The 12104-nt window shown below is 46.4% G+C and overlaps 1 protein-coding gene across 1 annotated transcript; it reads right to left on the bottom strand.

Moving 5' to 3' along the window:
- Window positions 1-399: 399 nt before the first annotated feature.
- On the bottom strand, window positions 400-3108 carry LOC131242818 (serine/threonine-protein kinase-like protein CCR4). The gene has a single exon (XM_058241715.1). It carries the CDS (start codon window positions 2916-2918, stop codon window positions 585-587), a length of 2334 nt encoding a protein of 777 aa, XP_058097698.1. The 5' UTR covers window positions 2919-3108; the 3' UTR covers window positions 400-584.
- Window positions 3109-12104: the final 8996 nt, after the last annotated feature.

The raw sequence follows: 12104 nt of genomic DNA, 5'->3' as shown, positions 1-12104 counted from the left end.
AATCTATCACACCACCTATCAGGTCCACCACACATTCATTTACTACGGTGCAAAAATAACACAGATGGAACGATTCTAACCATCCATTCAATATCCCATAAAATGGGTAGTCAATAAAACACATCCTGGTCCTGATGGACAGTCCTGATCAGTCGATGGGGCTGTCCATGTATCTTGATGCATCTAGGATGACCATAACTTAGTCTTCTCCGAGAGCACCGAATAATTTCAATATTCCAGATGAGAAAGTCTCTCCCATCTCTTCCGTGAATGGTGTGTATTAGATGCGTCCCTACAGAAAGTTGGTGCACCACCGTCCTTTTTATCAATCAACGTCGCGTCGCATTCCCCATTTCCAATCTTCTCTTTGACTTGTTATATCAGACTAATAAAATAAAATAAAAACTTAAATTCTGGAAGATCCGTTTCTTATTTGGTAGGCTTTATCATACACTTTTTCGTTTGGATTCAATCAACAAATGAGATCAAAAATGAATTTCATATTGACAAATGAGGTGGGCCACACAATGCCCACCGTGAGGTTACCCTCCCTCATATACATGTATACACGTGTGAAACGTGTGTCACGGGCTACATGCACCAGACCGCGTTGTGGACCGAGAGATAGACGGCGGCTGCACCAGGCACGCGGCCAGTGCTCGTTCCAGGTAGTTTACGATCTCGGTCATGGACGGTCGATTTTGGCCCTCGAGACTTACGCAGTCAGCAGCGAGATAGCCCACGTAAACAACGGCCTCGATCTCATTAGGGGTCGGGGGTGGCAGCTTCCGGTCTAGAATCTGGTGGATCTCGTCCGTTACAATGTAAGGGACAGCGAAATCAACGACGTTGCGTGGCCCACCTCCGTCGCGATGGATGGCTTTGTAACCGGTTAGCAATTCCAGCAACACAACGCCAAAGCTATAGACATCGCTCTTTGTAGTCAGCTGCTGGAGCCGGTAGTACTCAGGGTCCATGTAGCCAACCGTACCAGCGGCACGTAACGATAGGTGAGATTCCTCATCGTCAGGGCCCATCAAAGACAGTCCGAAATCAGAGACCTTAGCCGTCCACGTGGCATCGAGTAGTATGTTGGATGACTTTATATCGCGGTGGATGATTGGTGGGACTGCGTACGTGTGGAGGTACTCGATTCCTCTAGCCGCGTCCAAAGCCACCTTGAGCCGAGCCGTCCATGAAATGAGCGGCGAGCTTTCTAGCTTGTGGAGGTGGTCATGCAAGGTGCCGTTGGGAAGGTAGTCATATACAAGCACGCTCTCATGCTCGCTATCGCAGAACCCGATTAGCCGGACCAGGTTCTTGTGGTTGAGTCGAGACAGCAGAGCTAGCTCGGCTAGGAATGCGGATTGCTTCTCTTGGCGCTTGGTGCCTATCCATCCGGCGTATGATGATGGAGCAGTTAGCTCAGCTCGCTTGATCGCTACATCTCGATCATCATCGAGTGTGGCCCGGTACACGGACCCGAAACTACCGGTGCCGATCTTATGATCATCGGAGAAATTGTTTGTGATTTGGAGTAACATTGGGAGGGAGAATTCTTCTAGGTTGCCGCCCGCGCCCATGCTGATTAGCTTGCTGAGCCGTTTATCCAGCTGGGGTTGCATAGACGCGATGCGAGAAATGGCTCGCATGCTCGGAGCATGTGACGGAACTTGCGCGGCGTCATCTAAACGGCCCGAATCATGGATCCGACAACCTCTCACTTTACAGACCCGAAACAACAAGAACCAAGCTACAGCAGCTACACCAATCGTAGTGCCGACAATGCCCACCACTAGGAAAGCCACCCTCCTGTCATTCGTCCCATTCCTCCTACCGTCGGATCCGGGGATGGTAGGCGGCAATGGACCCGGTGGATCTGTTTCGGGTTCACAACGTTTGCAGATCTGACTGTTTATACAGAGGGTGCCGGAACCGTCCAGGATTCCACATGGACATTCATTTGAAGTGCATGGCCCAGGCAATACTCTACCGAAGACCGTTTGATTAGGCTCGAAATGCAAATTACCCCAACAAACCAATGAATAATTGAATGTTAATATCCCACAGAAAACACTTCCCTTCGCTTGAATTTCAACAAACTCCGCCTGTGCAAGATATCCCGGCAACGTGAAATTGCGGTCGCCCCAACAAACGGCAGATCCATTGGCGTCGAGAGCGCAGCTACGTCGGTCTCCCAACGCCAACGAACGGAATTTACCCTCCGGAGCGATCCCCACCCTCTCCCCCCAACACACGACCGTATCATTAAGCCGAATTGCGCACGCGTGCCGTGATCCTGCTGCTACGACAGTGAAATTCCCACTCGGCACGGATTCAAGCACATTCGAATTAGTCCTGAGGCATCGGACCGCGCCTTGATCAGTCAACCCACATACGAAATCTCCTCCCACGGCGATCGATGAGAAGTTCTGGTTGCCCAGCGGGGAGAGTTCAAGGGGTGGCCAGCACGCAATGCGGCGGGTCCGGCTCAGAATACCACAGAAATTGGACGTGCCGGATTCCAGCTCATCAATTGGGGGGCCGTTGTAGACTCTTTGATAAGGCATGCCCCTTCGGGACATCGTGATTGTACCGTTCTCAGAGAATCTCCAGCAACGAATGGTGTCGTTGGACGATCTGCCCGGGGATATGAGACCGCAAACGAATCTGTCTCCGCCTACGATCGCATAAAATGAGAGGTTGGCATTCGATATCGGATCTTGGAGGCCATAACTAGTACAATTGACGATGGACGATTGCGAACCGTTGATTGAGGGGATTAGTGCACAGATTAAGGTGCGATTAGTGGTATGGGAGATAGAAAAAGTAGAGAGAGGAGTAGAAAGGGTGGGAAGAGTAGAAAGAGACAGAGAAAAGACTACTAAGAGAAGATAGCGGGGGAGCTGAGGAGCCATGGAAATGAAGCGTCGTGTGTGTTGGAGATGGAAAATCTCATTGTAATCAGAGAGAGAGAGAGATAGAGAGAGAGAGAGAGAGAGAGATGTTTTGGATTATTGGAAGAGGAGGTGGATTTAGATATTGGGTTTTTTTTTTTTGGGAAGACGCGGTTTTAAGAGAGCAGAGACCAACGACTCAGTCGTTTGAACTTTGGATGTTAGTCCGAGTCAAAACAAGAGAAGAGAAAGTGCTCTCTCTCTCTCTCTCTCTCTCTCTCTCTCTCCCTCTCTCTGTCTTTCTTTCTCAGTGACGAATGCTATGTGGGCCCACGCGCGAGTGGGCTCCTCCACACGGCAAGCGCATATGGCACACATGTGAGAGATCTGAGCTTTCCATCAGACTGGCCACACTGTTTAGATCTCCTGACCTAATAGTCAGGTTGTTTCACTCCTCCGGTGGACTGCAGTGTATAAAGACAAACAGACGGCTATAATTTTTTAGCCGTTATATGATGTGGCCTGCCTGAGTAGAATTTTCGAGTTTAAGGGAGCGGATTAGGTGTGGCCCTTACCGTGGGGCCTACCTTGATTATCTACTCTACATCCAGGCCTTCCATCCGTTCTTCCAGATCATTATAGGGCATTAACTAAAAAATGAAGTATATACAGATCTAAGATGGACAATACTATAGGAAATTGTGGTGATTGAAGGATCCACCATTAAAATTTCTTAAGGCTCACTGTAATGTTTTCAAAATTTTAATTTTCCATCCAACTGGTTGATTAGGTCACGCAAACCTGGATGAAGGGAAAGACTAAATATCAGCTTGATCTACAACTTTTTTAGCCCACAAAAAGTTTTTAATGGTAAATCACCACTCTTTTCTATGGTATGGTCCACCTAAGATTTATATCTATTTCATTTTTGTGTTCAAGAACTGAAATGAACCAGAAAAACGGATGGACGGTGTAGATAAAGAATACATACATCAAGGTGGGTCCCACGGTAAGGGCCTCACCGTCTTGGCCTCTTGGGTGAGGCCGGGGCCGCACCTAATCCGCTCACATGTTTAGTAAGTAACGCGGATTAGCTGCCGACAGGTTGAGTAGCCAGACTTGCTAATGAAGTGACGTCACCAAGTTCCTTAGGCCTCACCATTATGTATTGTTTGTATCCAGACCGTCCATTCATTTGGAGAGATCATTTTACATCATGAACCTAAGAATGAGTAAGATCCAAAGCTCAAGTGGACCCCATCAAAGAAAACAGTGGGGAGAGTGATGCCCACCATTAAAAACTTCTATGGGCCACAAAAGCTTTCGATCAAGCTGATATTTGTGTTTTTCCTTATTTCATGTCTGTGTTAATTTATGAACATGTTTGATCTCAAATAAACATCATGGTGGACATTAAGAAGGTTTCAACAGTGGAAATTACTCTCCCCACTATTTTCTGTGGTGGGGTCCACTCCAAATTTGGATCCAACTCATTATTTATCTCATACCCTAAAATGATCTCTCCAAATGGATGGACGGTGTGGATACAACACATACATCATGGTGGTGCATATAGACTTGGTGACATCACTTCAGTAGTCCCATTCAACCTTCCAGTAGCTAATCCGCGTAGCCTAGCACACCAACGGCAAGTTGGAAGCGGATTGCCTGAGCCCCCGGGCACTAGATATTCCTGTGCCGCGTGTTGTCCGAAGCTGTGTGGGGCCCACATGGATTTCCCTAACAAATCCACTCTGTCCATCAGTTTTGCAGGACTAAAAATCAGCAGATCCAAAACTCATTTGGGCCATACCACACGAAACAGCAGGGATTGAACGGCCAATATTGGAAGCTTTGAAGGGGCAACAGAAGTCTTGCATCTGGATAATATTTGTGTCTACAGTTTATCTGAGTGGTAATAACCCTATGAACGGTTTAGATGGCATATAAATATCATGATAAGCTCCATTAAGGTTTCAACGGTGGACGTTTTGTTTCCCCCAGTCTCGTTTGATATGGCCACTTGGGTCTTGGTTCCGCCTGATTTTTAGCTTCCTATCCTTATTGTTCTCTAGAAAAACTGATGGACTGAGTGAATTTGGGGAGGGGATTAGGTGAGACCTGGGACCTACGGAGGTGGGTGGGACTCCTGACTGTGGAGCCCATTGTGATGTATGTGACTCCATCCATACCGTTCATCCGTATTTAAAGCTCATTTTAGGGCATGATCCAAAAAATGAATGGGAAATAAACATTCTAGTAGCTCCATGGAAGTTTTAATGGTGAGTATTCAATCATTACTGTTTCCCGTGGTATGGTCTACATAAGATTTGGATCTGCTTTATTTTTGAAATCTTGCCATAAAATGAGCTTCTAAAATAGTTGGACGGTATTGATTTAAGGCACATACATCACTGTGAGCCCCACAGTTAGGGTTCCACGCACCTCGGTGTCGGTGGACATAGGGTCTCACCTAATCCGCTCCCGTGAATTTGCACGGGAATCTCTGTGGCCCACACAGCTTCATTCATTCGGAAGCGGATTGCGTCCGACCCCGGTGGGACCTAGCAAGGTCCGGCCAGACTGTGTGGGGCCCACCATAATTTATATGTTTATCCATGCTGTCTATCTCTTTTTTTTAAGATTATGCTAAGAATGGGCCTAGAAATGAGGAAGATCCAACGCTCAAGTGGACCACAACAAATAATAGGCTTGCTTGTGCATTAAATGCAAGAGTATGATCCACTAGAGGGCCGGATCTGCCACATTTTTTGGTCCTTTCCTTAATATAATATAGGAAAAGGGATGGACAGTGTGGATAAACATATACATCACGGTGGGCCCCAAAAAGATCTGGTCGGACCTTGCTAAGTCCGACCGGGGTCGGACACAATCCGGTCCCCATTAAGACGGAAACGGATTCGCTACTCCCCCTGCCACCGGCCAATGGCTGGTGGTCGGTGCTACGTGGGCCCCACCATGATGTATGTGTTTCATCAACTCCTTCCATCTATTTTTTTAAAGTCATTTTATGGCATTACACGAAAAATTAGATATATTCCAATCTCAAGTGGACCACATTATAGGAAACAGTGTTGAATGAATGTCAACCATTAAAAACTTTTGGGGCCCATAGAAGTATTGGATCAAGCTGATCTTTCTTTTTTTTTCCCTTCATCCGAGTCTTTATGACCTAATCAACAGATTGGATGTCAAATAAACAGTACAATGAGCCTTAGTAGGATTTAAATGATGGATATCTAATTACTATTGTTTTCCTGTGGTGTGGTCCACCTGAGATTTATATCCCTCTCATTTTTGGAATAGAGCCCTAAAATGATCTTAAAAATGGATGAATGGAATGGATGAAATAAATACATCATGGTGGGGCCCACAGAGCACCGACCATCAGCCACGGGGCTGGTGTCAGGGGGAGTAGCCAATCCGTTCCCCATCAATGGAACGGGGCAATACCCTGGCCCAAAGGCAAAGGAAACCGCGTCCAGAAAATGTCTGGTGCGTACGTGTGTAGAGGCGGGGCTTCACCCACTTTTAGGCTTCAATAAGTCCGCTTTTGGGCACATGACACGTGTGTGAGATCCAAGCCACTCATCAGGCGGCCCTACACTTCAAACGCCTTGTCCCAGAATCAAGCTGGCCTCTGAGCACCACGTCCGTCCGGACCATTTAAAGAAAATAATTCGATGGATAAGAGACTAATCAACGGTCCAAATTCAATCTACACGATCTGGCCAATCTGATGCTCATGCCAGATTTTTCGATAGCCATCCACCCCTGTGGATGAGCGGCTCTCGTGTTTTACACGTGTACGATGTTTCCAAGGGTGAGAGGCATGAACATTTTTGTGTTCATGCCTTAAAATAATGTGAGAAAAGTAGAGCCGGGCATCGGACTGAGTCGGATCGGATTTGGTCCAACTCGGTCAGGTTCGAAATTTGTAGGCCTTGACCCGAACCCGATCAGATTTGGGACCGGATTCGAGTCATTTAACTCAAACAAATCCTAACTCTTGCTGGCCTGAATCGATCCGAGTCCGACTTGGCTAGGAAAACCGATTCAGATCGGATTAAGTAAGGTTCGGATAAAAAACTAATGGATGGTGTAGATAAACCAAAAAAAGTTCAAGATGTGGCCCCACATAATTTACTCAGTAGGAAAAAAACGGACGGTTAGCTTCCACATAGAGATAGCTTCTTGAAGAAACTTTACACCACAAACATAGCTTCTTGAAGAAACTTTACACCACAGACATAGCTTCTTGGAGAAGCTTCGTACCTCCCAAGTGTCTAGTGGTCGGTGTTCTATAGGGCCCACCATGATGTATGTGTGTCATCCATGTCGTCCATCTATTTTTATATATCATTTTATGATATGAGAAAAAAATGAAGTATATCTCAATCTTAAGTGGACCACATTACAGGAAACAGTGTTGAATGAATTTTGACCATTAAAAACGTTTTGGGGGCAATAAAAGTTTTGGATCAAGCTTATATTTATTGTTTCGCTTCATCTGGGTCTTTATGACCAAATCAACCGATTGGATTTTAAATAAACAGTACAGTGGGCCTTCGAAGGATTTTATTAGTGAATATCCATTCATTAGTGTTTTGCTGTGGTGTGGCCCACGTAAGATTTATATCCCTATAATTTTTCTAATCAAGCCCTAAAATGATCTATAAAAATGGATGAACGGAATGGATGAAACACATACATCATGGTGGGGCCCACAGAGCACCGACCATCAGCCACAGAGCTGGTGTACTTGTACTTGCTCTGTAGCTAGCACTAGCTATATAGCTGATCTAGCTACGTACGTGTCGTGCGAAGACGAGTAGCACTGATGCTCTGAGTTGTACGAACGGTTCAAAGGAGATCCACATTACATGGCCCCACAGTGACATGTTTACTATATCTACACCGTTCATCTATTTTTAGAGATCATTTTAGAGCATTATCCAAAAACTGAATCATATCTAAAGATCATCTGGACCACATCATAAATAGCAGCAGAGATAATGATTTTCACCGTTAAAAAATTTGTAAGGCCCACCATAACATTTATTTTACATCCAATTTGTACATAAGGTCGCAAGTACCTGAAAAAACATATTTCATGAGTTTACAAGTACATGATTGAAGAGGAAAAACAAATTTCATATTCCTATTGTCACGCCCCAAACTCGGAGACCGGGCTCACAAAATTCCCGATCGCCGAATCCGGCGCCGACAGCCTCCGTAGAACCCCATTCTCGGCTCCCAGCGCCCATTCGCCAGGTTCCGATCCTGGGATGCTACAAGGAGGATTTCCAACTTCAGTTTGATTCGTAATAAGCATAACCAAAGGCATAACCCACAAACAACAACCAAAAACTCCATCACATTTCCACTATAATCAAAAACTTTATAAGTACAATGAGCATAAGGGAAATACAATGATGATAGACCAAAAGCTCCAAAAGATCAGCTACGCGCCCAAGCCTCAGCGCTGCTGCGATCCTACGTCACCTGCACGCAACGATCGTGCATAAGCTTATGGAAAGCTTAGAGGATGGTGAAAGTGTATACTCAAGGTGGTAATGCAGCTATGCAGTATCAGAGTAATGCGGAACATGCTGATGAATGCCAAGAATCCCATTAGCCGTACCAAGGCCATGCGGTGCAAAGAATGATGTCGGCCATGCCAAGGCCATGCAATGCGAAATGCAACACAAGCATACAAATCCTCATCTAAGTCCACATGTCAATACGGCTCAAATCTGGAATATCACCGGGGTCTAGTACACTCCAAGCCAGATTGCCGCCCCATCGCGCGCAATAAGGTGAGTGGAAAAGACCTCACTCGGCTTCTCAATAGCGGACCCATTCCTCGAGCCGGTCAGACTCAGCCAGCAATGCCCCCTATGCTCGGGCGAGTAAGGTCACGCACCTTTCCAACCGACCACGACACGTGGGAGACGCGGCCTCGGTAATCGGCACTCCGCGCTCATGCACCCACTCGGCCTAGACGTTGGAGCAACCTCCTGGTACCATAAGGGTTTAGGGACTTTCACCCAGGATATCTATCGCACCCCATGTAGAAAAGATTTTCGGTATCCAATCCCGCCAACCACGATACGCCTGTGGAGGCTACTACCCGATGTCGCTAGGGCGTACAAGAACCATATCACACAATGCGAATGCATGAATCACACTATTCATCATGCAGAATCCTGCGCGTATCGTACGCTCATGTAGGGCAACACCCCTATACGGGGCCCCTAGACAATCTGCCAGAAGGCATATGCGATGATCAGTCATTTCTCATATCAAGCATACGTATGATGCATATGGTCATGAATCATGGAACTGAGCATGCTATATAGAATGGATGATAATCATAACAAAGATGGGCCTAAACGGCCTACACATCAAACGTATGAGCCTAACAATGGGCCCTAGGGAAAGTCATAATGCGGACATTTAACCACACTATACTTGCAATGTGGACGTCAAACCACCATTGCTCCCAAGGCATAGCCCTGACGTAAACATCATTACATAAATCATGTTGGGACTGCACATTGCAATGGACCTTAGGTACATCCCATTGGGCCTTAAATACGTCAAATGGGCCATATCATATGGGCCTTATATTCATCAAGTGGGCCACATCATTGGGCCGCGCCAATGGGCCCTATGTGCATTGCAATGGGCCATAACCCGTGGGCCTTAGAATGCATTAAATGGGCCTAATCTCATGGGCCTTATGAGTATCAAATGGGCTACACCAATTGGGCCCCATATGTACATCAAGTGGGCCTCAACCCATTGGCCCCATTACGTCTTAATGGGCCTCGACCCATGGGCCCCTAATGCATTAAATGGGCCTTATATATGTATATCAAAGTGGGCCTTGCATATACATCAAAGTGGGCCTCAACCATGGCCCTCAAGTGAACTGAAATGGGCCTCCCACCATCAATAAATTATATGCAATATAATATATATACATATATATATTATATATAATATAATATTGTATATATACATATAACATATAATATTATATATAATATAATATTATATATATACACACCAATACACACGCACACGCACACCCACCCACACAGTGGGCTCTACATTTACAGTGGGCTCCACGTCCACCATCCAGTCGGACAGTGGTAATGAAACACATTCATCTATGTGGGCTCCATGTGGGGCCCACCATAATGTTTATAATCCATCCAGACCGTTGATAAGGTCACATGGGCCCAAATGAAGGGTGAAAACAAATTTCACCTTGATCCCAAACTTCTGTGGGCCCAGAAAGGGTTCCAACGGTAGAGTCCAATTCACACTGTTTCCTTTGATGTGGGCCACCCGAGTCTTGGATCAGTCTGATTTTTGGGGTGGGCCCACGTCAGGGGTGGGGCCCACGGCTACAGCCGTGGTGGCTGTACGTCCGCCCGCTGGGCGCTGGCGCGCAGGCAGCGCTGCTGCCTTCTGACACAGCAGCAGCAGCTGCTGCGTTGTTTTTTTTTTTTTTTGATTCTTCAGGGGATTTTGCAGGTGGGGTCCATATCCAGTGAATCTACGCCGTCCAATGTTCTTCCATGGCTCACCACGAGCAAAACAAGTCCAATATTGGACATATTTCAATGTATAACCAATCAAGGAAGTTTTCAATGGTGAAAACCACCATTTGCTATGGTATGGCCCGCCTGAAGGTCTGATGGATCCCATCTTTCAGGTCAACGCCTAAAAAGAGCTTGGGAAAGGAATGGATGGTGTGGATTTAATACATACATCAAGGTGGGGCCTACATGAGTGGACCACCCCAAGGCTTGGAAAAGAAAAGATGATATTTATATTTCTTTCAGGCAACGTCCAGCGTCCCTGGACGCTGGACTTTCCATGTACGTAGGAGGTGGGCCCTGCTTAGGTGGGCCACCAGGGGATGGATGGCAGGGTACTTACACATATAAAGTGGGCCCCACTTTTAAATGATTTGGATAAAATACCTACCTCATGGTGGGGTCCATTCAAGTGGGCCACATAACCTCATTATTACAAAAATAAAATAAATAAAATAAATAAGATAAAAGGGAGAGAGATAGAGAGTGAGACCGTGTGATGGAGGGACCCCGGCACTATGGGCCCTCCCTTGCACTAAATCATACATCAAGTGGGTCCCATTACATGTGGGTCCATGAAATTGAAATTCGACGGTGGAGATCCCTTCTCCACTTAAAATGAACGGTCTAGATGACCCTAAGCATGTAAGGAACTAAACATCATGATGGGGTCCATGGAGAATGGCCCCATCATGGAATGATCATGATGATCCAAGTGGGCCATCGGCCACATCTTAGGGTCCAAAGCCAGATCCAAACCATTGATCGGTTGGCCTCACTTGGCCCATCTTAAAAATATCAAAATCTACCCTATCAAGACACCCACCACTTGATCTTCTTGCTCCCTTGGCTTCCTTAGCTCCTTGTGCTACCCTTTGATGGAGGAAGATGAGAAATGGATGGTTGAGATGAGAGATGAAGGGGTAGGAAAGGTGGGCCTCACAAATGCCATTTTCTCACCATGGGGAACTCATACGTATGGGACTTGCTTATGGGAGAGTATGGAATGAGAGAGAGACTTGTAAGGGAGAGAGAGAGAGAGAGAGAGAATGATGGGTGATGGAGTGATGGATGGGAGAGAGGGATGGGTGTGTAAGAACTTTATGACTTTTTTGGCAAAAGTTGTAAGAAAAGCATGGGTGGTGTAAGAGCTTTTTGACTTTTGGGGCTTGCTTGGGAAAGGGTGAAAGTTGATGTGTACTTGACGTGATGGGATTGATTGATTGATGTGACACCTCGTAGAGATTCTCTCGGGATTCGCACGCGCGGCGTTTCCTCGCACCGAACGCTGGCCCACAACTCCCGACCAGAGCATCGCATCAGCGCGCGAGTCGCGGCATTGGAACCGCGGCGACGACGCGGTCGCTAAGGTACGAGTCCTGGGTTGAGTCGACTCGGGTTGACGGCATGAGAATCCAGGTCGTCACAAGTACCTGACAAAACAGATAATTGCATAAAGTCACAAGTACATGATTGAAGAGGAAAAACAAATTTCATATTCCTATGACCCTAAAAAGGGTTTCAATGGTAGACGTTCAATCTCCCTCTAGTTTTTGCAGTGTGGTCCAGTTGA

This window comes from Magnolia sinica, chromosome 4 (assembly GCF_029962835.1).
Source record: "Magnolia sinica isolate HGM2019 chromosome 4, MsV1, whole genome shotgun sequence".
Classification (NCBI taxonomy): domain Eukaryota; kingdom Viridiplantae; phylum Streptophyta; class Magnoliopsida; order Magnoliales; family Magnoliaceae; genus Magnolia; species Magnolia sinica.
The sequence above is the reverse complement of the archived record's forward strand: the minus strand, read 5'-3'. Positions and strand labels throughout refer to the sequence as shown.

Excerpts from the sequence above, each read along its gene's own strand:
- LOC131242818 (XM_058241715.1), bottom strand. The coding sequence starts at position 2,918 with ATGGCTCCTCAGCTCCCCCGCTATCTTCTCTTAGTAGTCTTTTCTCTG.